At 55.2% G+C, this 27,171-nt stretch overlaps 1 protein-coding gene across 8 annotated transcripts in view; it reads right to left on the bottom strand.

The window, feature by feature from the left end:
• Window positions 1-26,951, bottom strand: part of SEMA4G (semaphorin 4G) — a 29,653-nt gene extending 2,702 nt beyond the window's left edge. For 3 of the 8 annotated variants that reach the window (XM_027907727.1, XM_027907720.1, XM_027907734.1), the window contains exons 1-12: window positions 5,796-6,259; window positions 4,480-4,628; window positions 3,860-3,922; window positions 3,684-3,782; window positions 2,417-2,510; window positions 2,069-2,182; window positions 1,711-1,877; window positions 1,397-1,566; window positions 1,084-1,228; window positions 784-1,006; window positions 578-693; window positions 121-272 (exon numbers count right to left, since the gene is read on the bottom strand). In XM_027907727.1, coding sequence (XP_027763528.1) covers window positions 121-272; window positions 578-693; window positions 784-1,006; window positions 1,084-1,228; window positions 1,397-1,566; window positions 1,711-1,877; window positions 2,069-2,182; window positions 2,417-2,510; window positions 3,684-3,782; window positions 3,860-3,922; window positions 4,480-4,628; window positions 5,796-6,153 — 1,850 coding nt within the window. In that variant the 5' untranslated portion in view covers window positions 6,154-6,259. Of the gene's footprint in view, window positions 1-120; window positions 273-577; window positions 694-783; window positions 1,007-1,083; window positions 1,229-1,396; window positions 1,567-1,710; window positions 1,878-2,068; window positions 2,183-2,416; window positions 2,511-3,683; window positions 3,783-3,859; window positions 3,923-4,479; window positions 4,685-5,795; window positions 6,260-8,848; window positions 8,962-16,494; window positions 16,535-26,821 lie in introns of those variants that run through there. The other 5 variants (XM_027907750.1, XM_027907773.1, XM_027907757.1 and 2 more) reach the window with 5 other exon arrangements.
• Between the last annotated feature and the right edge of the window lie 220 nt (window positions 26,952-27,171).

Genomic DNA, 27,171 nt, shown 5'->3' with positions numbered 1-27,171 from the left:
GGCCAGACCTTTGGGGATGGCTCTGGGGCGACAGTGCCATGGGGTGATGCACGACAGCATAGGATAGGGTAGGTGGAAGGCTCATGGGGATCTGGCTGGGGACGGGCAGCCCATCCCTACCTGTCCGTAGTGGCGGTGGCACAGCAGGCCCTGCCATCCCAGGCGCAGTAGGGGTCCCGGGCGAGAATGCAGTCGTAGCAGGAGGTGTACCTGTCACAGGTGGCCAGGGGCATCTGCACGATCCCGCTGGCTGCCCCCACATACAGGCTCCTCTGGTGGGGAAAGGGCTGGCTCAGCATTGATCTGGCATGATGCTACTGGGCTATGGGGTGCCCCATGGTGCCCAGAGATCCCCCTCACAGAGCTCTCCCTTGATGGCGACGCATAAGAGAGCCCCTAGGTCGCAGTCAGTGCCGACAGGTGCAGCTGGCAAGGAGGCCAGGCTGCCCTGCTGCACTCCAGCACATATCCCAAGCTGGGCTGACCCAGGAGTCATGGTTCCCCATCCCCCAAAACAGCCCAATGCACAGCACAAGCATGTCTTGTGTGTGGTGTGTCCCTGCTTCTTCTCCCTCACCTGGGCATGAGAGATCACCAGGCTCTCCACAGGCTGCGGGTCCCTAAACACCTGCATCTCCTCCACGATGTGGATGCCAGAGCCCACCACCACAGCCTTGTGAATCCAGCCATCCCCTGGAGAGCAGAGCAGGGGTTCAGGAGGGAATGTCTGGTGTGGCCCGCCGTCCAGCATAGATAGACCTGGCAAACTCATCCCACACTCACCTGTCCCCATGAAGAGCACATCGTAGGAGTGGCCGTCCAGGGCCTGCACCCTGTCCACGGCCAGCTGGCTGTACGCCACGCTCTTCTTCACCAGGAGCGGCTCCCCACCAGCCGGCTTCACCTCCTCAAACATGAGCGGGTGCAGCTTGACAAAGTCCAGGACGCTGTTGGGCAAGTCCTGCGAGGAGTTGTAGCCCTTCCTGCGGGAGTGGTCCGTGATGCACTGCTCAGGGGAGACAGGGGTCAGAGGGGAATGTGGCTGCCCCGTGCCCTCACTGCTCTGCACCCCCAGGTACTCACGGAGCCGGGCCGGGGCTCGGGCACTGGACCATCGTAGCGGGCCCACTTGCGAGCCGAGTCCTGGTACTCCATGTAGGGGCCCTCAAAGGCGCGCTGCACTGCCGAGATGCTGTAGCGGCACACGGCTGAGGCCTCCATGGTCCTCCTGAGGGGCAGAACCTCACCTGAGTCTGAACAGACACATGGCTGCTCCCAACTAATGCACACCCAGGTGTGCAGCACGTGCCTGTGTATCCCCTCAAGCATCTCTGGTTCCCCATCCCCCATGCTGTAGACTTGTAGCCCCAGTTGTTTTGGCTGCTGCCCCACTCACCACTGCGCTGAGAGTGTGAAGGCAGCATAGAAGACAGTGCTGGCCCAGCCACCGCTGTCCAGGCTGCAGACACTGCGCAGCACCTCATAGTAGGGGATGTAGCAGACCAGGCGCGCCTTCATGAAGGACGTCCACTTGCGCTGAAGGATCTTCTTCCCCCCCACATCACTCTGAGAGGGTGCAGGAAGCATTTTTGCACAGGCTGGTAGGTGGGTGTATTCCCCTCTACCCTCAGTTTCCCCCCAGATGGAGGCATGCTGCTCCTGCACCAAGAGGAGCAGTGCTTGGCTCCCTGTGGCAGGGAACAAGCCTACCTTGCAGACACGGGCAACACGGGCCACTCGGGCCACGTGACTCTTGTCAAAGAAGGATGTGGTCTCCTCTCCCGCCCTCTCCATGAAGAAGTAGTAGATTTTGTCATCATCACCTACAGGGCTGTCCCTGCTCTCCCGGACCAGCACAGATGCCACGAACTCAGCATCTGGGGACACAGAACAAGAAGTGGAGATTGGGGACCAGCCACAGGATGGGGAATCCCTCCCTGTCTCAATTACCTCTCATTGTAAACCATGCAGGACTCCATGACCACTCCCCACCCCTGCTCCACACTCTCCAAAGCATCCACAGCCCATGATGCTGGTCACAGGACTGGGGGGGACACAGACATCTCACCATTTAGCCAGTGCAGTGGGGACTCCTCTGTCTTCAGCGGTCGCTGGTGCAGGTTCCTCCGAATGTCAGGGAGGCTCCGAAACTCATAGCGTGTGGCCGTGTACAAGCCGCCATCTGAGCAGGGCAGGTACCCATCAGCATGGCCCTGCACGCTGGGGACAGCCCCACAGGCCACCAGCATCCCCATACCCCAGGCACATGAGGTGGAGGACGATCAAGTCCTGGCTTGCTAAGGCCCCTGCACGCAGGGCCTACCTGGCTGACACCCCCTGCAGGGTTGTGGGGGATGGGGCCAGGGTTTGTTGGCATCCCACATGTCCCCGCCAGCTCTGGAAAGGTGCCGCTTACCCACGATGAGGCCGGTGTAGCCACGGGCAGGGTCATATGGGCACTTCTCCTTGCCTTCCTCAAAGTGGGACGGCAACACGAACCTGTTGGCATCCTTGAGGGGGAAAGTGAATCTGGTTAAATAGGAGGGGACAGACCCACCTCACCTGCCAGCCTCACACTCTTTGCAGAGACTGCTGGCAGGGACAAAGCATTGCCCATAGCCATGCCCTTGTCCAGGCAAGACAAATGCCCTCCACACCCTCTAGCTGGTCAGAAAACACACGAACAGCCAGAGCCTCTAGACAAGAGCAGGGAGAGGGCTCTGGGGGAAAGAAGAGCCCCATCACCCCACTTTGGCATCGCATGGGCACTGGGCACAAGCCAGTCAGTGCAGCCAATGTTCCCAGGCTGTGCATGGCTGGCAGACGCTGCTCAGCTGGGCTGGGCTCCCCCAGGTGCTGTCCCTGTCATGGCAGGAGTTATTTTCTTTGGGGTTTGCAGTTCAAAGCATGTCAAATAATGACGGGGCCCTTCCAGCTTGGCAGCTCCTCCGCCTGATTTCCAGTACGTGTGACGGCCAAACCGGACCAGCAGCACAGCCATGGGAACAAGCACGGCCTCTCCAGGGCTCCTTGAACATGCCAGGGACATGGCCCCAGGCCCCTTTTCCCCCCAACTCAAGGAGGGAGGTGGGGCAATTAAGCCTCCGCTGACTCAAGTTGCTACTGAAAGGGGGTCAAAGTCCCACTGCCAGTGAAGAAGGCTGCTCTTGGACACTCTGCCCTGAGTCACAGCCATGTGGGAAGTCCCAGCCTGGCCCAGGAAATCCCTGGGGAGGGACTTCTGAGTCAGCCCCACCACTGTCACCCTTCCTGGGCATGCTTATGACTGACAATCAGCCATTCTGCAGCCCCTGCTTTGAGAAGAGACCCTGCAATAGCAGGTACGGGAGACCAGCCAGCTCCGGGGCTGGCACAGCCCATCCTGCTGAGCCCACGTGTGCCCTCCATGGCACCAGTCCACCCCTAGCCCTCTCATTATGGGGTCAGAGTCCAACCCAGTTCCGGGGTGGGGACTTCGGGCATCTGCATTGTGGTGGTTGTGTCCTCAAACCCACTCAGGGTAGCCTGGGGATCACTTGCCTCCCCTACGAGCCAAGGAGGGGCTGGGACAGGGGCAGAAAGGGAGTGGGGCTGTGGGATGAGATGGTAAGGGGGGTTGCACCTCTCCAGGGTGACATCATGGCAGGGGACAGGTGACAGCTGTGGGGCTGAGCAGTACTCACGATGGCAGCGCAGAGCGGGTGGAAGGCGTAGGTCCCGCAGACGTAGAGGTGGGTGCTGTTTAGACGCTGCAGAAACCGCACGTGGTTGAAGCACTCGGTCTGTGGAGGAGGAGCACAGGCATTACAAACCAGGGAAAGCAACAGCAGCCCCCCCAGCACCCACCCACTGGTTCTACCTTGTTGTTCTTGCCCTTCTGCTGGCAGTCTATCTGCTTCTCTGGGGAGGCTTCCCAGTGGATCTACAAGGGGAAGAGAGACTGCTATTGTGTGATCCCCATTGTTGTGCGGTCCCCCTGTCTCTGCAGGCTCCAGCCTCTATCAGAGCCATCAGAGATGATAAAACCCTCCTCTATTTAGAGCGGGTATGGTTGCTCAGAGCACAAGATGACACCCTCCACACATCCAACCAGCCCAGGTTGAGAGCGGTCCCACCTCCCAGATGGTGGGCAGACACCCCAGAGCACCTGTAGGAGCCTGAAGGATTTTGTCGTGCCCCTCCCTGGTGGAGCAAAGGGGCGCAATTACCCTCCCTGCCCCTCGTTCTGCTGGAGTATCCCTGAAGCAGGCAGCTCTCAGCTTGGGGATGTCTCCCACCACTGTTCCCACAATGCCTGGCTAGGGAGAAGCACCAGGAGTCCACAGGAGATCTGGGGACAGACCTGGAGACACCCCCTTCAGGCAAGACCTGAGATGGAGAGCGGGAAGATGAGCAGGGATAGAGTGGCCGTGATTCAGACAGGGATTGGACAGCATGGGACAGGACAACGAGCCAGCAGCAGGCAGAGGCCAGGCTCACCGTGCGGTGGGAGCCGTCAGCCACGTCACTGGAGTTGAGGGCAAAGATGGCTCCCCTGGCACCCACGTAGAGGATGCCCCGGTCGTCCTCCAGCAGCAGGGTGCTGTAGTTGAAGGTGCGTGCGTTGAAGTGCTGGACACCCATCAGCTCTGCAAAGGGAACAGGGGTCTGAGGGGGGACCCCGGGGCAGGCACGGCGCAAGCCACTGGGAAAAGACAAGAGGATGGAGCTGGAAGTGGGCGGGAGGATAACCCACTGAGGTTATCAGGTAGACAGTGCTCGGTGCCAGCAGTTTCAGCAGGAGGAAAGGAAGAGAGGAGGCTTGGTAGGAGGCAGAAGGCACTAATTGGGCTCAGGCTCACTGCAGAAATTCTCCGCAGTAATTAAAGCACAGCTCAGGGGTGGGAGCTGCGATATCCATGCCCAGCGTGGACTTGCCATGGTGTTCAGGGAATTGCTGAAGGAAGCAAAAACATGCCGGCAGTGACCCCAGCTCTGAATTGAGCCCAGCCAGCCCAAAGAGAAGGATTAAAAAAACCTGAACCAAAATTGCCATGCAAGAGGAGGGCTTCTGCAGTGAGGCTGGGCACTCCTGCCCACTAAACCAAAGAAACAACACAATTTGGGGTGCTGAGAACTGTGAGGTGGAACTCAGCCCTGGCCATGGGGACCCCAAACAAGACTTGGACCCTCCCACAACAGGAAGAGAAAATCCCATGAGGCTTGGGACCCTGGAGGCAGCTGCAAAGGTAATTACCACTCCCTGCCAAAAAAAGAGGCATTGCCTGGAGAAAAAAGGGCACTCCAGCTGCTAATGAAACTCTCTCCCACCACCGATTGTTGAGTTGAGCTTCACTAACGAGGTCAATGGAGTTGCGTGGATGCCCAAGGGACAATGACACTTCTGAGCTCACTGACAACACAGAGGCTGGATGTCAAAAGCCCAGTGGCAATTAGAGAAAATCAGGAAGGAAGCTCCCTACCAACTATTTGGGCCACAAGAGCCCAGCCCAGGTGTGATGCCCAGCTCAGGACACTCTCCAAGGGCTGCTGGGCAGGGCCAGGGACTGGCCAAGGCTGGCTCCCTGCACATCCTTGTCCCCCTCTGGCTTTTGAGGAAATGACAGTGCCAGACACCCACGTGGGCTCTGACTTCCAGAGCACAGAAATCAGAGCCACCACTTGTTGCCACCACTCCATGCTGAGCCCCCCACTCCAGCAGGGTGGCAAAGACTAGATGCAGTCACGAAGCACCAAGGCCAGTGCCAGCAAGATCCCAAACCTCACTGCTGCCACAAAGACCCACACCCTCTTACCATCAAAGGTGACTGTTGTCCTGGGAGTGGCATCCAGGTCGGTGGCAGACCGCCGTGATGGGTATCCCATCGCCGCCACCACCGCCATGACGAGAGTCGTCACGATATGTGCCGTACCTCCATTCATCTTCCTGCTCTCGTGGCAAGGGCAGCTGCCCCAGCCACTGCCAGCAGGCTGGCACAGCTGATCCTCGGGACAGGCTCTCCAGCTCCCTGGGACACGGCTGGCCACCAAACCCTCCTGAAACACGGAACACCAAGTCAGACACTCTTGCTGTCCCAGCACCTCACAAGCAAGCTGGCTCGAGAAGCAGCCAGCTGCATAGACGCATGAATGCTTGACCAGGCACGGCCTCATACCAGGGACAGCTTCAGGGAAAAACAAACCCTCATTAGCCAAAGGGGAAACAAAGGCATGGCACAAGGTGTCGAGCCTGCAGCCAGCACAGGCCACGGAAGGGAGCTGGAGTGGAGGGACCCCCTGCAGCATCCCCCTGAGGATGACCGCCCTCCCCTCTGTCAAAGTGGGGGCAGTCATTTGCTGAGTGCTTGGGTCAGCTGCTCAGACTCACTTTCCTCCAGGTCTCCTCCAGGCTATTTCCTCATTTGCTCCCAGCCTTCTGCTCCTACAGCTCCCCCTGACACAAGGATATACTTTGGCACAGCCAGCTGATCTCCCATTGCATTTCACACTCAAACAGTAGTCACGTTTTCCCCCCAAAAACAAAGAATGGGGTTCAGGGCCAAGCCCCTCTGCGGGTCATTGGTACACTTGGGTGTACCCCAGTGTGGATGCAGCAGGATGGGCAGTGGTGGGGGTCCTGGAAAGCCCAGGGTCTCCATTGCTTCCCAAAAGCCCAGCTGGCCATCTCCTGCCATGCAAGATACTTGTCCCCAGTTATGCCTCTCCTGAAATGACGAGACTCCTGAGGACAGAGGCATGGGGAAGGACGCTTCAGGCATGCAGCAACGCAAGGTGAAGAAAAACCCATACAGGAAATATTTGGCATCTCCGTCAAGTCTTTTCAAGTGAAAACAGTTTTTCGCCCCAGTGTTTTTCAATGAGATTTCAGTTCTTTCATCTCAAGCTCAGCATCTACTTAGGCTCTCACTTTCATGCATTTTTGATTCCTCACAAATAAGTCCTCACCTCTCCCAGCTGCAATGAGTGAAGCCACCAGTTCATCTTGCAGGCATTAAAAGACAACTGCATATCTCTGAGAGAGAGAGCTCCCCAGAAGGAACAAGCACCTATACGTTTGCTTAGGGGCTTATAAATACATATATATATAAACCACATACCTGGCCCTGTACAGAAGCTGCTCAAACACGCTCAGTGCAGACGATTTCCCTGAAGCAAATACTTTGCTGTGTCTCAGGTAAAGGGGAGGTAAAACTAATGTAAAACCTAAGTGAAAAGGGCTTTGGGGCCAAAAAGGAGAAGTGAGGGGCTGGATGTGGATTCAGCCATAGTTCTGGAGCTTGCATCAAAGTGGGTTCAGATCCAGACCCCACACCTGCACCGGCTTCTGCCCCAGAGCATTTCAGGAATGGGGCAGACAGGAAGTGTGTCCCCCTGCTCCCTGCTGCCTTGCTGCTCCCCAGGAACCAGACAAGCACAGAGTGCCCAAAGAGCTCCCCACCCTGGGTGCAGGTAGGGTGCTGCCTGTGGGTCTAAGCTCCTTGAAGAGCAGATCCCAGAGCATCCTCCCTCCAAGTAACTCCTGTTTCTGGGACAAGCCCTGTCCAGACGGAGGGTCTGCCCATGAACAATGGGCCAGGAAGGGCAATGCAAGGTGAGTGAGTGCAGATGGAGGTCAGTGAGAAAACAGTTGCTTTGGTGACACCATGTCTAGCATGAGCCAAACCCACCAGGCTTTGTGGGCAAAGCAAGTGGTGGGGTCACACTTGGAGCACCAAAGCCCCTGGCCAGCCCTATGCTGACCCTTTTCCATTCCGCCAGCGAGAGTAGGGCCACTCTGGCAGCTACAGAGACCCTTCTTCAGGACTCTGCACAGGGACGCGAGCCTGGAATCACGCATAAGCCACAAGAGCTGCTGGACCTGGGATGGGAAGGTAGAGGGGAGTATAAACCTTCTTACGACAAGGCAAACAACGATCCCTAATAAACAAGTAACAGCCCTGCATGCTGCCAGGCGTCCTCACCCTATCTGCCCTGGACAAACAAGCCCTGAACTTTGCCTGCTGCTTGGCTCCTGATGCGGTGGGGATTGGAGCTGGGAGCAGGGCTGGGCAGGGAGGCAGGGATGGTGCTTATCGCAGGGCAAGCATTGTGCTGCGAGCCAGCCCCGGCTAACATTTAACCACCCAGAGCACCGAGCCAGCACAGGGGGAGGAAATCAAAAGTAATAAATTAAGCTGGGGGGCTGTGCAGGATTCCTAGCCAGGCAGGGGGCAGCAGCCTCCCATGCTGCCAGGGCTGGTCTCCTCTGCTTTTTCAGAGAAGCAGCTACACCCATTTCAAAAGACTCCTTTGCCCGAGATCAGATGTAACTTTGTCCTAAAGAACATTTAATCAGTTACGTTGTAAGACTCAGTTAATATTTTACTCAAAGGGAAGGGCTGTTCCAAGCTTCCCCATTTTTTTTAATTTCAGGTTTTTATTTTTCATACTTAGGGTGGAGGAGAAAGAGCAAGAAGGAACTGAAACCATTCTTGGCTCCCCTAAGGTCATCACCCCGGACTGCACCCACACCAAACACCCCCAAACCGATCATTTCCCTCTTGTCAGGATGCAAGTTCTAAGCTAAGGGTGAAGCCAAGGGCCCAGGTAGGAAGCAAAGGAGGTCTTGGTCCATGGGACACACTTGGTAGGGCTGGGGGCAGCTGGGTTGCTCAAGTACAGCACTTCAATGGGATATCAAGAAAAGCTGGAAATGGAAAAGCCACAGAGTTTTTTCTGGGGGAGGGAAACAAAAAGGGGAGAGGCTGAAAAGCAGCAGCTCCAACAAAACCAGGGTTTAAAAAAAAAACTGCCCAGAAAAGCCCAGCCCAACCCCAGGAGTGAGCTCCCAAGCCCCTCGGCACCTCACCTACTTCCCAGAACAAGGGGGCCGACATAGGAACTGAAATCCGACCTCAGCTCTCATCCCGGCTGTCCACACTGAAGGAGAAGGATGGTGGGTGGAAGCAGGACACAGCCTGGGGGATGATGGACCCCCTGGAGGGGGGTGAAGCCCAGAACCAGCTGCTCTAATCACGGTGTGTAACATCCACGGAGGCAAACACTCACTCTCCTACGGCTGGCTATCGGTACTTCTACAGGATTCAGCCGCAGCTCCCAGCACGGATCCAGACCCAGGCACCATCTCTCACCAGTGGGATAGATTTGCTGGTCCCTTGGGAACACCAGGGAAGCAGCGGGGCGGCGGAGGCGTGCCGGCGTGGGTGAGCGCGCAGGGGAGCGAGCGAGCCCCGGTCAGGTCTGACTGGGTTTACTGGGTCACGACGGAAGAAGCTGTGTGAGCATGACTGTGCCGGCATCAGCCTCCCACCGGCAGCCAGCCGGCACAGCACACCCAAACGGGCTGGCCCAGCCGGCACCTCCTTAAAAACCCCATGACCAGCATCTCCGGAGGAGTGAAAAGCTTTTGATGAGTGAATTTCACGGCGGCAGGTCTCGCCAACCTGGATCCGGCCAAAGCAACAGGCCAAAGAAACCGGCCAAAGAAATTGGCCAAAGCTGTCACATGTCTCGACAGCGACTGCACCAGGAGCTTCTGCAGGACATGAGGGCCCCTTCCCACTGCCCTGTGGTCCCCAAAGTCAAAAGGCAGCAAAATCTAGGAGCAAAAGCAGTCTGCAAGCTGCAGTGCAGGGAAGCTGGAGAAACCTCAGATGGGGTCTTACGGGCCCCCTATGGCAGTTTCCTTGGTAGAACAGATAGAAATTATGCTGGCTTTTTAATTTCAAAGGAACTCAGGAGTGGAAATGCTGGGTGGGAGCAGTACTTCTCCGGCTTACCCTCAGCATCCATTCTGGATGGCAGGACAGAGATTTGCAGAGTGGGATCAGAGCCTTTCCCATCCCACCACTCCCTTAAAGAAGCTTGTGGTTGCTCCACAAAGATCTAGTAAAGCCCAAGTAAGCTCCCAGAATGCTGCTGAACGCTTCTCCCCTCTCATGGGCTGCTCCCCTTAGCATCACAGACTACTACAAGCAAGCACTGCTGGCTTCCCAGTGAGAACCCGACATTTTCAGTAGGTCTCCTACAGGTTATGGGGTTGCAAAGCAGCATTAACAAAACCCCCACCGGGGACTGCACCAGAAGCTATCATTTACACTTGGGTTTTTCATGGCAGCCCAGCCCAGTAACTCCAAACCCAGTGTAGCTGACTCTACTCACTGGGGCCAACCATGGCATGTGCCCCTGCAACCCCCTTGGCTCCCCCACCACTCACTCCCCCCACCACATTCCCACTGGCCCTGCACTGTTTTACCTCCCCCCGGGGACCTGCACAAATTGCCCTCAGGTTCAGTCAAAACAGCCCAACTTGTTCCTGGTGCAGAGGGGGGGAAAGGCACCAGCCCCAGGGGATGAGATGGGGAGAGCTCCCAGGCGTGGGAACAGCCACTGAGTTATGGGAAAGGAGCTATCTGGGGATGGGAGACAAGCCTGGCACCGGCCTGGCTGCAAGCGCAATGCGTTTTGGGCCCCTCTTTCCCGGAGGCGGCAGACCTTGGGTGGGAAATCCTGCGAGATGCGGGAAGAGGAGACGGGATGGAGGTTGCCAGGCAACTTTAATTCAGCCCTTGACGAACTTCCAGCACTTTGCTTCTGCTGCAGAACCCAACTAGCAAATGATAAAACATCAGATCCACCTCAAGCCACTGGTGTCCATCTGTCCATCCATCCATTCAAAGGGCTTGCTCACAGCCTCATGCCTGAGTTGCCCTGCAAGGATATGGGTCTCTCTGGCAGAATCCCCGAAGGCCAGCCTGAGACGAGCCCTTGTTCCCGGCACAGATTTGCAGGGGCAGGATTTGACCCGTGGGACTGGGCTGGCGCTGCTGCACAGATATTTCTCAACCAGCCAGGATTTTTGTCAACAACTGCAAGAAAAAAATGTGAACTTGCTGAAAGCCCTCCAGGAAGAGGGGTTCCATGCTGGGTCAGGGAGGGAAGAAGCACAGTGACCTCCTGGGAGCCCCTCGCTGGGTTTATTTTAGTTGCTTTCTTTAAACAAAACCATGCTTGACCCTGAGGTGCTTCAGCAGACATGCACTAGAGCTTCCACTATTCAGGAAGCAGATATATCTCTCCTTTACCCAAATTTGGGATTTTGGCAGAGGAGGGGACGAAGAGCTGCAACATCGGCTCTTCTCACGGAGCATCCTGCCGTGCTCCCTGCGCAAAGCCCCCACGCACAGCACAGCCATCATGGAGCCAGGGAGGCGGGAGGCGCGCTCCAGGCCATGGGAACGGCTCCGAATTTCCACAGCACAGCCCCCATCTGCCATCAGCAGGGCCCAGCATATCCGGCAGAGGAGAGCACCCAGCTCTAATCCCAGCAACATCACTGCAGGGAGGAGACACATGAAGGAGCAAAGTGATGGATGGGAGAGTGAGCGGGGACGGTCAGGGATGTGGGCCAGTTTAAGGGGCACCTGTGCCGGTGGGAGCCAGATATCTAAACAACCCTAAAAAGACAAAGTGATCCCTCAGCAATAAAACTAACAACAGCCCAATTTCCAACAGATTCACTCCTAGCACCACATCCCCCTGCAGCATTCCTCTGGGAATGCTGCCCACCCAACAAGGGGCAGGGACCAGTGATTGTGTCTCCTCTGCATGGCTGCAGGGATCAGGGTGTGTTAGCTTCTCCCAGGCTCCCTGTTTTCACTAATCTCACAAGAACTTGTTCCTCTCCTCCATCAGGTCGAGTTTGATGTGGAGCACGAGGTTCAAAGAGGCTGCCAGGCAGCAATGGAGCTCACAGCCAAGTCCCCATGAGAGTTCTCCAGCCATTCCCATCCAAACCCACCCAAAAAAATCCAGCTGAGAAAATAAAGCTGCTCTGGCCTGTGCCATGGGCAGGCATCATCTGCCTAAAGCCATCCCTGCCAGGCATGGGGACGGCTCCGCTTCAGCTGCTCCTGACATGCCACAAGCAGACAGCAAGAGCACAGTGCCCAGGATGGCAGAACAGAGCACTCCTCCACTGCCCACCCTAATGGAAAACCCACTGACACCAGCTGTTGGTTGAAACAGCTCCTTGACTAGCTCCAGAAGCCTTGCTCAGAGCTGGCCTAGGAGGGAAGAGTAAGAGAGGAGGTTGAAGGGCAAATCCTTGCAGCTCAGCAGTGGGACCAAGACCACTAAGGGATGCCACAGCCAGATTAGATGCCGAACCCCCGAACAGAGCAGCAAATCTCCCCTCACAGGAGCAATTCCCCACATGCTGGAGGCCATTTGACTCTTGCAAGACAGCAATGAGGACACAGTCCCCATGGCTTTTCCCTCCTTTACAGCCCATATTCCCCCTGTGGAAACCCCACAGCAGAGCCCTGGGGTGACCCCGCAGCGCGGGAGAGCCTGAGAGCCCATCAGGGAGGTGTGCAGGAAACGAGAAGTGAAACCAGATGCTGCCGAGACTGAGTGGTTCTGACTTCATCCACCACCAGCACACCTCCACACCCAGGCCATGGGGGAGGCAGAATGGGGCCATCAAGCCCCGGTAGGGGGGGTGCACATCCCTGGGGGTCCCACCTCCTCCACTGCGAGGAAGAGGCAGGCTCAATGCTAACAACATCACCCCAAACCCCAACATCTTCTATCCTTTCCTGCCTGATTTGCAGCATGACAAGCTTCACCACTTGCCAGCAGCCTGGACAGACAAACAGACAGCCCTCCACATCACAGCAAATTCTCCCAGCGAGGGGGCATCTGCATCCAAGTGGCTCAGTGCTGTATGCAATCTGCAATTCAGCCTTCAAAGGCTTAGTGGCTGAAGCACATTGTCTCCTCGGCAGAAGCAGCAAAATAATTGTAGAATTAAATTCCCAGGAACAATTAGAAAGAAAACAAGAGAAAAATCCCGACCTTAAATGTAAAAGGACAGCTCAAAGCCAGCAGATTTCAGGGCTTTTTGAGGCATCTGAATCCATTTGCTCGTCCCTATGGCTGCACTGTGTTTCATTTCACTGGGCTCATACAATGCAAGACACGGAATTAACTTGGGTGTTTGTTTAGAGCCGGTTTGTCTTCCAGGGTTTTTTTTTCCAAAGCCAGGTTTGAGTTTCAAAGACGTTTCTTGGCAATGCCTGGGGTTCCCACCGCTGGCGTGGTGCGGGGCTTTCCCAAGGGGAAACAGAGGCTCAGAAATCACACACAACCTTGGAAGCGGGGGCAAGAGGTGGAGCACAACCCTGCTTGTCTGGTGTGAACGTGGGGCTTTCTGCTGCAAGTCTGTCCCTCTGCCTTTTATTTATTCCAAAGATAAACTGTTTTCTTTTCCAACATCCAGTAAAACCAGATGACGGGAGCAGTTTTAGGGCTTCTAGCTTCATCAACCTCTTCTTGTTTCTTTCACTTTTCCCCCAACAAAGCTTCAATATGGGGTCAAACCCAATTTAGATATTCAATTTTGCATTCAAAACTACACAGCACAAAGCAGCAATATCTGGCCTTTCCCACAGTCGTTTGCATACCACCAGCTTTGCTGCCCCAAAACCAGATCCCCACATTATTTACATGGGTTGGGCTTTGTAACAGGCAAACAAGAGCCCTCCATCAGGTAACGGAGGAGGGACTGTACCTGGAGGGAGCTTTTAAGCAACAAGAAAAGCAGAACCCGGAGCACACCCTGAATCGAGAAGCTGCATCCCGGCCCCCGCACCAGTCGGTAACATGCTACCTGAAATCCTCATCCTCCTTCATCTCCAAGCAGCAGAGCTCGGGCCCAGGGAAGAAGGAGGGGTGGATTTGGTGATGACCTTGCTATTGCAAAGCCCTCATGCTCGTAAATCACCAGGAGCTGGTGGCACAGCCAGGCGGGGAGGGATGACGGCAGCAGCATTTCCTCCTGAAGCGTCAACCCGGCAGGGAGCTCTCACCTTTGAACAGGAACAGGCGCCGCACCACTGCCGGGGGGAGGGGGGAGGAGGGGAGGGAAGGGGGCTTTCGCAGCAGGGATACATAAAAAGCTCTCAGGGCATCATCCCCTCCCCTCCAAGAGGCAGCAGGTCGCCCGGGACAGGCTCCCCCCGGCCACAAAACCGCCCATCACATGAGCTGCTTCCCAACAGGTCTCGTCAAGATGCCAAGCAGAGCCGGCGGGCAAGCACAGGGAGGGAAATTCCCCACACGCGGCCAGGCGAGGCTGGCACCACGTCTCCGCTGCACCCACTGCTGCCCTCCTGCACAGGTTACCGGCAGAGCCCCCATTGCCAGCCCTGCTGAGCACACCTGGATGTTTTTTCCCGGCATATGACCTGCCAGATTTGCTGAATAAACCTCCCAGCTCCAGCAAACCCTCTGCATTCCTGGTGGGTAAAGTGGTGAAAGGTTCAAATGGATGTTGGAAAAGGCAGGGGGGAAGAACAAACCTACAACACAAAGCCTCATCTGCAGGAACCGAAAGGGTGTTGGGGTTTGGGGTTTTTTGTTCCCCTCAGGTTGCAACACAACAAAGTCACGATAGGGATCTTTCCTGCTGGGGGCAGCTCCCTGCCCCTCAATCCCTCTGGGCAGAGCAAGCCTGGCCAAATCGAGATGAAGGAGAGACCTGTCCTGCGGGGCAGCATCTCCGCGGCTGTTATGGTCATCCTGCCCAGATTTGGGGTTCAGGCGGTGGCGGGGGGGGGGCTCCCAGCCTGTGCCTGCTGCAGGGGGAGGCAAAGCAGCCCGAGTCCACAGGACAACTAGCACCAAAACCATAGCTTTTTTTAGTAATAATTTCCCTGCATCTGAGCGAATCTGCACTCCTCATCCATTTTGGGAAGCCTCTTTGTCTTTGGAGACTGTTTTTCTTGGCACCTGAAGAGCCTTATCATGATTCCCCCTCCCACTTCATGCTCCCGGTTTTAAAGGCCAGGGGCAAGTCACTGGCCCACGTGGCTATGGATGGAAAGGGAAACAAGAGCCCCAAATCCCAGGGCTGCCTGGCTGCAAAGCAGGTACCTTCTACCCTTGGACTGGCACAGAGATGCAGCTCAACCCCAGCGCAAAGAAGTCCCCAGCATCAGCTGGTCTGCTTTGCCTGGGGGCATCTGCAGCCCCCACAGCAAGGCAACCCCATGGAAATGAATCCCAAGGAGTCAAGGCTCAGACAAGCCACGTTCTGTGACCACCCCGATTCCCAAAAGGAAGGAGAGGGGGACAGGTATTGCACTGCACCACCTGCACTGGTTCTGTATCTTGTCCCAGCCATCTGAAACACCCAATTACCCCAGGTAACACTCAGTGTCCCCAGCAATCCCTTTCCCTGCATACCCGTGATCCTCCTAGCTGGCTGGGGAAGGGCTGTATCCAGCTCTCTCCTCCTGGAGCTGGTGCCCTGTCTGTCTGCAATTGACGTCATCGTGTTCCCTCACACCCTCAGCATGTCCCCCCGTCACTCCTATCCAGGTCCCCCAGCCCCATCTCATCCCCCACCCCAAACTGTCCTCAGAGAAAACTCCCTGCACTGCCACCAGATTCGACATATCCCACCTCCCCTCCCACTCATAACCCCCAAATCCTCACTCTGCATCAGACCTACCCTGAACCCCTGTCCATCCTGTCTCAAAGGCTCTGCCCTCTTGTTTTCCCCAAGGCATCAACTTCAATCTCTGCAGGTCAGAACCCTGCTCCTCCTTCTCCGGACCCTACCTGTGTGTGCAGCACTCACACCACTACCCCAGATCCTGCCTGTGGACTCAGCATCCAGATCCACACCCCCAGATTCTGCCTGCAGACTCAGAACCCAGACCCAGCACCCAAGAATGCAGACCCAGCACCCCCAATCCTGCCTGTGGAACCGGACCAAGATTCAGCCACCCTAAACCCACCACTCACAACTGAGACCCTGCCTGGAGACTCGGCACCCAGATACAGCACTGCAAACCCTGCCTGCAGACCCAGACACAGCACCTCAGGTCCTACCAAGGGACCCTGAGCCAGCACTCCAAATCCAGCAAACCAGATTCTGCCTGTGGACTCAGCACCCCAACCCAGCACCCGAGCATGCAGACCCAGCACCTCCAATCCTGCCTGTGGACCCGGACTGAGACCCAGCACTCCAGATCCAACACCCCCAACCCTGCCTGTGGATTTAGCACCTGGACCCAGCACCCCTAGTGCTCCTGTGGACCCAAACCAAGACTCAGCACCCCTGACCCTGCTTGTGTGCACAGTACCCATACCCTGCACCCCAGATCCTACCTGCAGACTCAGCACCCGGATCTAGCACCCCAAACCCTGCCTGCAGACCCAGATCAGCACCCCTGGCCTTACCAGGGGACTCAACACCCGCACCCAGCACCCCAGATCCTGCCTGCGGACTCAGCACCGAGCCCCAGCTCCCTTCCCTGTGCGCGGAGCACCCGCACCCAGCAGCACGATCCAGCTTTCCGGATCCTGCCCGCGGACGCGGCGCCCAAACCCAGCGCCCCCGGCCTGCGGACCCGCACCCCGCACCCGCACCGGCCAGCGGCGGGGCTGGCCCCGCTCGCGTCTCCCCGGCACTTGCCTGGTGCGGTGCGGTGCGGTGGCGCAGCAGGTGTGGGCGGTGCGGGCGGCACGGCGCGGCAGGGTGCGGGGAGGTGCGTTGCGATGCGGCCCGGCTCGGCACGGCTCGGTACAGCGGCACGACAAGCACGACAGGGCTCGGCTCGGCACCGCAGCCCGGCTGTGCGCGACCACGCCGAGCCCGACCGAGCCCCCGCACCGCCCTCTGCCGGCCGGCGTGGGGCCGCGGCGAGGAGGAGGAGGAGAAAGAGAAAGAGAAGGAGGGGAGCGGGACAGGGCTGCCCCTGCCTGCGCTGGGTGGAACCAGGTGGCAGCATGTCCCTCGGCAGACAGGGAAGGGTTGCTGCCGTGCAGCCTCTGGTCAGCACCCCACACGTGGGGTGGGCTGGGAGCTCACTCAGAGTAGGTGGTTTGGGTGATGCAGCCCCACAAAGGCCCATGTGCCAACCCTTTGCAAGGCCGGGGAGGCAGAGAGCTGGTGTTGCGGGCTGATGACTATGAAAAAGTGTGACCAAACACGGATAAGCATCATCCTGCTCTGCCAACACAGCACATGCCACCAGTGCTATCACACTGCAACCCCCAGTCAGTGCTACCACTGTCAGCACAGTGCAGCCCCCAGCCGGTGCCACAGTGCTCACCAAGGTTCCTTGCTCCCCAAAGCCACCCTGGCATCCTGCACCACATGCCTGACTCAGGCACCATACCCCATCTTCTCTCTGTTCTCAGCATGTGTCTCCCCATTTACCCACGGCAGAAGCTTGTTTGGAAACACAGGCAGGTAATGGTTTCTCTGGGGCTCTGTGTGGAGCCTTTTAATCCTGGGTGGCTTCTGTAGCTCCTCCCCATGAGCAGGAGCTGCCAGGTTCAGGCCTGTGTTTGCTTACCTTTCGCAAGCTTCCAGCACCTGGCCAACCCTCACTCCTCACAGCTTCGGCAGGCCTCCAGAAAGCTGTGTGTAATCAGCAGGTTGGATCTAGGGCAGTTGGAAATCAGCTGGAGCGGGAGGTGGGCAGATGCTGTAGCTGCGCAGGCTGGTGGGGTGGCCGGGTGCTGCCAGCCCATGGTTACAAAGCCATGAGGTGCCCAGTCCCAGCACCATCCTGGCTCAACCCCTCCACTTCACACCAACCCCTCCAAGGGGCGAGGTCTCCAGGAAGGGCCACCCTGACCCCCACCCTGCAGACCTGGAGCCAGACCTACAGTAGGGCTTAGAGCTGAGCAGGCTGTGCTGAAGTTGCTGAGCATTGGGAGTCTGGGAATAAGGGTCAGGCCCAGTTGTGTTCCCACCACTCCTGGACCCTTTAGCATCAGTAAGGGTGGCAGGGCCAAGGTGTTCCCGGAGGGAATCTGACTCATATGCTGTTCTCGAGGCCTCTAACTGCCAGGATTCTGCCTCCTAAAAACACTGTGGGTGGGAAGGAGGGTAACAGAGGTTTGAATACCCCCAGTCTTCAGCCATCTGGGTGCTCCTGCTGACCGGTGGCTCTGTCACCCTTGCACACGCTCACCAAGCAGCCACTATCCCCCCACCCAGCATGATAGGTCAAGACCTATTCCCTGTCCCCCCTCCCAGGCACACCAGAAGAACAAAGCAGAGATGCTACCAACCTCCTCCAGTGCTCCCTGCCTTCCCACCCTCACCTCCTATATGCTCCAGAGAATAATTACCATTTCCTCCTGTCCTTGGGCAAAACTCCAGCATCTCCTCCACACCTCACCTTGCCCCACCTCTCTGCCCACCCTGCGGAAGTGGGATGCCCACACACTGGGAGCCAGGCAGGGCTGGTGAGGCAGGGATGTTCTTGGCCAGCCTGTCTTACCCAGGGATTGAGGAGTTCAGGCGTTGGAAGGCAGCCAGTCCCCCACACCCTCTCTGAACCCCATTCCCTACCTTGGCAAGGTCAGTTATGTTGAGAACTGGTCCATGAGCGCTGGAGAAGGGGGTGCCAGGGCTGAGACAGGGCTCCCTAAGGCTCCCCCCTTTTCCAGGGTGCTGTGTCTGTCCCGTCCTACAACAGCACTCCCTGCCTCCCACGTGGCTGGAAGCCGAACCCAGCACAAATTGAAGCTTCGTTAGCTGCTGGCCTGGCAGTGGGATAATTAGTGCATGAGCGCAGAGCAAGCTGAGCCTGGCGCGACCAACACTGCACTTTTACAGGCCCAAGCTTGCGAAGCTTAATTAATTAACACGAGTCATCAGCAGCTGGAAACAGATCCATTTTCAGAGCTTCGCCTGCTCTGCTGCCCCCATGAGATTAACTGAAGGAATTTAGGGCTCCACGAGACTGAAGGCCAGGGCCTTCCTCTTATTTGCACAGCTTTCCCAAGCGTCAGAGTGGGTTCCAGGCAGCAGAGTGGATTCCAAACAGACCCAACCATCTCTTGCACCGGCATCCCTCTGCCCCACAGAGGTGATCATGCTATCAATTTTGGTCTGGCTTCTGCTTCAACCTCACCCCAGAGCCAGCAGGGGGCTGGAAGAGGAATATCCTATCGGAGCAGCCTAGAATCATAGAATCATAAAGGTTGGAAAAGACCCTCAAGACCATTGAGTTCAAACTTTGACCAAACAACACCTAGTCAACTAAACCATATCACTAAGTGCCACATCCAGTCATTTCTTGAGCATGTACAGGGATGGTGCCTCCACCACTTCCCTAGGCAGTCTGTTCCAATACTTAACCACCCTTACAAAGCATAACTTCTTCCCGATGTTCAACCTGAACCTCCCCTGGTGCAGCTTGAGGCCATTTTCTCTTGTCTTCACTGGTTGCCTGGGAGAGGAGCCTGACCCTCACCTTGCTACAACCTCCTTTCAGGTAGTTGTAAAGAGCAATAGGGCCTACTCAGAACCTCCTTTTCTCCAGGTTAAACAACCCCAGTTCCCTCAGACGCTCCTCATATGACTTAGAGCCCTGTCCTAGCCCAGACAACAGCCCAGATGAGGGGACCACATGGGGTCAGGACATGGCACCCTGGGAAACCACCCTCCCCAAAACCATGCAAGATTTTATCTGTAATGCTCTCTCCCTGTTTCTCCAAACAGCCTTTAGGAAAAGGAAATGTTTTTGTGCTCTGATCACCAGCCCAGAGACTGGTTACTGTTTTATTTCTTCTTAAACACTGTTCCACAGAGAGAGGGTCAGACAGAGCAGGCTCTTCCCATGTCACATCCCCATCCACGCCAGGGCCAGCTGCCCATCAGGGCACCACCCCATCACTCCAACACATGGCAAAACCAGGCGGATGCCCACGCTCAGCCGGCATGTTTGGGTTCACTTGTCTCTGCCACACAACTCTACCCACAGCAGCAGTAGAAATGCCCACAGACAGCCCCTTTCACCCCTCCGATGCCCAGAGAGCCAGGGCAAAGCCATGGCAGCTCTCATGTTTCACTTGGCACCGCACCCACGTCCCAGCCGGCATCCCAAATGATGCGAGGAATTATAACAGGGCCACAACACCGTGAAATATTGATGGGATTAGCACGGATCAGCTCTCCCAGCACACATGCTGCACTCGCCTCGAGCCTGGGAGACGGCGACCTGTGTGCACTCAGGTTGCAGCTTAGCGCCCAGGGCAGCAGCGCTGCCAGGTGCTCCCTGCCAGAGACACTTCCCAGCCACTGCCAGCATGCAGCCTTCCTGGAGGGACACGGGGACCCGGGCGGAGCACAAAACAATAGGATTCTGGGTCCTTATGCACAACACCACTGTGCCTCAGGCTCTGCTGGGGATGAAGCGTTTTCTGGTTTAGTTGTAACTCAGCGCCCATTGTCCCCCTAGACCCCAAGGGACCCCCACCCTGCCTGCTGCCCCAAAACATGCCAGCTCCCAGGCTCCAGCCCCCCTGCCCCCCCTCTCTTGTCCTGCACAGACAAGACCTTGGGGGATATCCCATACACATGGGAGTCTTGGGTGAATGGCAGGAGACCCCTGCCCTCCCCACTGCTCTATGTCCCCCTCCCCACTACTGGGAACCAGGTTTGGTCAGACAGAGGATTTCATTTTGGATCACAGAGGCGTAAATACAAACAACTTAGCAGGATCAAATAGCAGCCAGAATTAAATTAGAAATACACTGGCAGGGGTGCACAGCACAGGAGCAACACGTCACAAAGGGCCCAGTTTGGGGCTTGCAGCACCAACAGGGTGTCAGTGCCTATCAAACCAATGGGGTTGACCAGGATCTGCAGGATTTCTTTGGTAGGAAACTGCTTCCCAAGGCAGGCCTGGCTTCTGCTCAGCAGTGCCTGCAGCCTGCCTTTCCCTTGCCCCAAGCAAGAAAAGTGAGATAAAGCCCCAGATCTGCGATTTGGTTTGCCCGCCTCTGCGGGCTGAGAGGCAGCAGGCATCTGACCATTTCAAACTGCTCTCCAGACTGGTCTAAAAGCCAGTTGGGAGTTACAATCACAGCACTCCAGCAGCTGGGGATTTATGAAACCCACAAAAGAGTTGTGAAACTCATGCTAAAGCCGTGCCAGCTCGCACCATGACGAGAGGCGTGTTGCAAAGTCAAAACCACCAGCGGAAAAACGGGTACTTTTCCCTTTTGGCATGAGAAAGCAACAAGCAAACCAGCCTTTCTCTGGGCCCCTCCATCCCTCAACTATGCTGTGAGACCTACATCACTGCTTTACCTGCCTCCACGGAAAAAAAGCCCATCAGGGAGCACACCAGCCCCACACCATGGGGTAAACCTCACTGCTCCAGCATCTGCTATCTCGTCAGTCCCCTTTGCCTGCACCAGGATCAGCCTGTACAGACTCTAGCCCAGCAGCGTTGTGTGGAGTGGAGGAGCAGAAAAGACCTGATTGTGGTGACTGGAGTCCAACAGCACTCGGGGCTTTGCAGCAGCTGAGCACACGCTCACCAGGCTTGGCTTTGTTCCTTGAGAGCGTCATGGACTCGTCAAGCCAAGCGTGATGCTCCACAGATTAGCCCCAGGGAAAAAAATATTCCAGTGGGCACAGAGCATGAAAGGCTTGGGAGCCTCTTCCCTTCAAGTCATTGAGCAAACTTTCCAAACCACTGTTTCTTCAGGCTGAGAGCCAGCAGGGAAAATTACAATTGCAGAAGAATTTGTCTGAGAAAGTTATAAGGAGATGGAAAAAGACAGGGGCAGACCAGAACAGCCAGACCACGCTGCAGCCCATCCAGCCTAGGGCTCAGCTTCAGGTAGGGATGGGACTTTTCACCCCAGCTCAGTACAGCAGCAGAGCTGCTGCCTCGACTTCCTGCAAGATCAGATGCTGCATTTCCCCTCAGTAAATGTTTGGCAGTGGAAGTGGGGATGTTTTGCCCAAAACCATTTGTTGATGAAGGCTGCCAGGTGTCGGCAGCCCCAGCCGCAGAGCCAAGCACGGTGCCAGGGCAGATTTTCTCAAGGGAGAAGCAGCTGAGTCACAGCAGCCTCCGATCCGTTCCCACAAGCCCGGCTGCAAGAGACGCACGGGAGTTCACGGAGGACAGGCGCTCACACAGGGAGCTGGCAGGGTTTGGTTTGCTCGTCTGCAAAACTCTCTAAGCCAGTGGAAAGCATCTCCCTGGCTCAGGATCTGTCGGCAGCATGCCCGCAGGGAAGGGCTGGTGAGACTGTGGTAGGGCAGGGTCCTGACCTGCCTTTCAACCGGCAGAGCTGCTTTGGGATGCTCCTGGAAGAACGGGTGTCAAATGCCAGCAGCCACTGGAAATCCCATAGGAGAGTGGAGTTTTGGGGCTCAACACGGGGTCTTGTCCCAGCTCTGGGGCAGAAGCAGGACTAAGGTGGCTGCAGGGAGGGAAGAGGCACAGACACAGCTCAGAAGACAGCTAGACATCAGCAACCCCTCTGCCCATCATCCCAGCTGCTCCCAGTACAAGTGAGCGGGCTCCAGCCTGGTCAGGGAGCACAGGGGTGTCTCTGTTTCTGCAGTGGGGCACAGTGCCTTGTGTTTTTCCCCTGCACGGCAGGTCAGGTCCCTGCCACAAACTGCCTAGAGCAGCAACATGCACTCCTGGGGTTGTATGAGGGCTGGGATAGGATTTGTGGCTTTTAAAAGCTGCCCTTTTGAGTGAGCTAATCTGCACCAGCCAGAGCTAAAGCCAGGAAGGTGTTATGGCCCCCAGCATCCACCCTCTGGACCAAGCCACCAGCCAGGATCCATGTCCCCAGGGATCTTTTGGCCCTTTGTGTCCCTGTGCCCAAGTGACTTCTCCCCATCCTGCCTGCTCCAGCCCAAAGCACAGCTGGACCTATGGGCATCATGCCTCTCCTTCCCAGGCACCAAATGCCAGTACTGCCATCACTGCCACCAAAGAAGAAACAACCCAGCAGTGCAGTAAATAACCCCCCCACACACAGGCAGAACACTGGCAAGCAGAGCCGGGCGCATCCATCATTCTCGCAGTTTTTCTTCAGCTCTGACACTTTGATAGGGGTGAGGGGGTGGGGGAAGGAGAGGAGCTTCCAAAATTTATGAGCTTGGATTTAAAAATACATCTCCTAGAAGCACTGCAAAACCCGGAGATGGCGAAGGCGAGCGGCTTAAAAGTCGCCTTCAGGAATGAATGCAAAAGCTATGCCTGCCTCAGAAAGAGGAATCTGGGAGACCTGCACGGTTGATGTTGCAAACTGTGTTCCCGTTGGGATCATTTTGTAAGTCACAGCTCTCCGTGCTGTGCATTACAAGTGAAATGAAAGGTAGGAGTAACAAATGATAGGTAAAAATCCCTCCAGCCCAATGGTAATGTCACCCTCAGTGCAAACAGGATTTGGACTGTCACCTTCAATCTCCCGGAGTTTCTCCTCTGCATTTGTGACCTTGCACTGCTACATGCATAGCCAGTGTCCCATCCCTTTAGAAACAGATCCCCTTTCTGCAAATAAAAGAGCTTGTAGCTGTAAATTTAGCTAAAAACATCTCTGCCACAAGGAATCACGCATCAAATAATAAACCCTAACGAATGTCAGGAAGAACAATCACAATATTAGAGTCCTTGATCTTTAGAGATGGACTGTCCCCCAGCAGGGTGCTGCAGAATGAACAGCTGAAAAACATTACCCGGTCATTAAAAACATCTAAAAGTAATTTAGCCTGAGTGACAATGATGCTCAAAGCAAGCTGTTTCTCTGCTGAGGTAAAATGAGCTATTTCAAGCTTGCCTTTTGTTGTAGTTTTCTTTTAAAGTCAGAAACAACTGAAAAAACGCTGAGCTGACAGCCTCCCCAGCAGAGCCCTAGTGCTGCAGCAGTGCTGTGGGGAGCATCACCATGGGATGCCCTGTTCCCCCCTCTCATTGTACTCCCATATTCCCTTGAAGGATGCTCAGAATGGACGGGAAGATGGTCCCTGGGGCCACCACAGCATCTCTGATGAGTTACAGTGCTATTTAGGATGATGGTTTTGCCATGGAAACATATCCCTCTTAACAACAGATCTATCAGCACATGTCCCAAAAGCAGCCCAGCATTCATTACATGGTAATTTTTGCTTCCCTGTAATGGAGCCCAGAAACTTATCTTTCCCATGCTTTTCCTTAAAAAAAACCAAACAACCCAAATATCTGGGTTAATCCATTGACAGCATGGCATGGGCCCAAGGTTCCTCTAAAAGCTCATTGTAAGCATATTTTTGGTGGGCTCTTTAGATACACAAAGCATTTCAAAGGTCCAATGTTAAATATTTCAGGTGAAACATAACTCTTCTAAGTGCAGCCAGCCTTTCTCTAAAGCTCCAAATCAGTGAAATTTCCCAGCAGCCCTTGGGAATTGATTTGCTTCTTGCTGGTACCTTCTCCCTGTACTGTTCAACTAAGTTAATGTATTCCAAAATCTGATTTTTTTTTTTTCCCTAACCCTACATAATCAGATTTTGGGAAGCTGCAGTGAGATGCCTTACAAGCACTTTTTGTCCTTAGGTGTATTCTGAGCAGGCTGCATCCATCACGTCCTGGTGCTTTAGCCCATCTCTGTACAAACAGTATATTCAAGAGTCAGCTGAATTCCTTTGATTCATGTACCTGCATATCCATAGAGCTAATTTACCTTTATTAAATATTAAAAAAAAAAAAAAAAAAAAGAGGAGCTATTAAGAAGGACAGTGTCAAGGCCAGCAGAGCGAGTGCCAGAGGGCTGGGTTAATGAGTTGCGCGGTTGCTGCTGTCCGAGCACCCAGGCTGGCTGGAGCCAGGAACTGCCGTCCCAGCAGGACTGACTCACTCCTTCACCGGGCACAAACACACTGCAGTGTCCTGCACCCCTCTTTCGTGTAGTCCCTGTGCTCTGGGGTCCATGATTAACTCCTCTTGCTCCAGCATCCTCCACTGGTATTTTCCACGGGGAAGGGCCCTGCATGTGTTTGGCTTGGGCCAATCCCCATGCCCAGTCCCTGCTGCATCCCTGCGCTTTGGAGAGAAGGTGAAACTCGAGTACGGATAAATCGATCTGCCCTCACATCTCACGCAAAGGCCGCCCCGTTCTCTCCCTTGGCCGGACAAAAGCATTGCCTCCCCCGCTGCCTGGGCCGGCAAGGTCACTGAGCTGCACCCTGGCAAGGACATTTCCGAGGCGTGAGAGCAGGAAATTGCAAGGCACTCATCACGATCGTTTATTCTTGTCATTTCTGACCCTCAGGGTAGGAAGAACATCAGAGCACTGCAGGCACGAAACAACAAGCTTTGTAGGTCATATCAGCATGTAAAGTACCATTAGGAACCACAACATGAAGCGTGAATAATACTTCCTTTATTCCATCATCTACCTCAACGCCCCTTAAATAAATGCAAATGGTTATGTGTGGACGGGGTTTGTACAAGACACCTGCTCAAGAGCACGGGGATGAAGCAGAGCTGGAGCAGTAAGTTTGCTCTCTTTCCTATGATAGGTCAGAACATCCGCAGCACTAACAGGCTTAGTGACAGTCCAAGGCAAAAGAGCCAAGAGAACGCCGTAAATCTTCCTCACACAGATTTATGCTCCGTCCATTAAACCAGAACCACAAAACACACGTCCTTTCATGCTAGCCCTCCTCTCTCTGAAGGACACCAGGGTAGGAAAAAACTTTGAAGGACTCAAAGCCTGGAAAGGGACCTTCAAAACCCAATCAGATCATTTCTGAAAAACCATGAACAGCCAGCCTCCGTGCCTGAAATCCAGAAATCCTTTCAGCAAATAATGACCTCGACTGCTGAAAATCATCAGATAACGCAAAGGCAGGGAGAGATGCGCACTGAGTCATTGCCCCCCAAGCGCTTGAACTCGCTTTGGTCTCAGCTGGAGTGGGGTGAGGTTGCCCCCAAGAGGCAAATCTGACACAGCAAGTAGAGGCAAAATGCTGAATTCTGCTCTAAAGGTACCAACCACATAGAAAGGACTTTGTTTAAAAAGTCGCCTCATCTGCTCTTATTTGTACTTCTCTCCAGCTGCAAACATCTATGGATGGGGTGGGAGGGGAGAAGAAGGAGGTCAGCTTTGGCATGTGGTTGTCTGTGTTCTGCTGGAGCTCCCGAACCACACAACTCATTCTCCTAGTCTTGCTCACAGAGTCATTAGAAAGATCAAAAAATATCGCTGAGTTCTCTTCAGCCACATGAGACATTTGATCCCATACACCCCACTAGGCTCCTTCAGAGCAAGGGCTGGCACCACCTTCAACAGCAGCTTCTGTCTCAGGAGTGGAAGGAGAGACGCAACCATGGACACAACAGACAATTTGGAAACTATGAGATGACATGACACGAAATCCCTCAGCTGTTCAGATAAAGCATACAGGCAGCACACCACGCTGGACCAAAGTCCTAGCACCTTGCAGGGTGTGCAGGAGCAGGATGGACATCTGGGATATCTCCCCAGCACACGTTCCACCCTCCAGGGATCAGCAGCCCTGAAGCCTTCTCAGCCAGGCAGAGCTGCTTTCATTTCATAGACTCTGTGCATTTTTCTGCCACAAAATGTTCTTTGAACCTCTAAGCTTTTAGCATCCACAACATCCTGAGGCAAGCAGATCCCCAGTTCCTGTCTCCTTTTGTTTGCTTTGAGCTTTCTTGCTAATAAAAGAACTATGGGGTCTGAAGCCATATTACAGAGAGACATTGAATAACTTCTCCTTATTTGCCCTTTTTCAGGCCATTTAATTGTCGAGCTCTCTATCTTGCGTTCCAACATTACAACTATTCCCGAGAGACGCAGCCAACTTAGGGCCACTGCAATTTATTTCTGTCCTTTACACACACATACAGACACCCTCACAAAGGGATAAACTGGTGATATAACCTGAGATTTAACCATTCCCACAGCTGCTTTTCAAGAGGACACAGTTTAAATACCCCAGCTGAGATGTACCCAGGGTACTCACTGCTCCTGCACCGGGCTCCTCGTGGTTCCCCCGTCTCGCTGCCCTGCTCAGCCGGAGAACATTCCTGCATCCCCAGCACGAGCCCCTGCCGCAGCACCTCAGCTTACTGTCAGCTCCAAAGTGGAAGCGTCATCTCCAAAATTACTGTTGCGCTGGCTCCTGCCAGACTCTTAATTAGAGGAAGGCTGACACAGTTTCTCAGCAAACGGCGTTCGCATACTGCAGGGAAAAACAGAATGAGGGCAAGAGGAAAAATGGGCTAATAAGAGAAAATCAAGTGGAGAGAAAAACATGTTGTGCTGTGCAAAGCTTACCATAACAATGCTGGAGCCTAAAATACGGGGGGGGGG

Source organism: Empidonax traillii, unplaced genomic scaffold (assembly GCF_003031625.1).
Source record: "Empidonax traillii isolate 1590-97213 ecotype Southwest subspecies unplaced genomic scaffold, ASM303162v1 scaffold27:size3997909, whole genome shotgun sequence".
In the NCBI taxonomy this organism is placed as follows: Eukaryota; Metazoa; Chordata; class Aves; order Passeriformes; family Tyrannidae; genus Empidonax; species Empidonax traillii.
The sequence above is the reverse complement of the archived record's forward strand: the minus strand, read 5'-3'. Positions and strand labels throughout refer to the sequence as shown.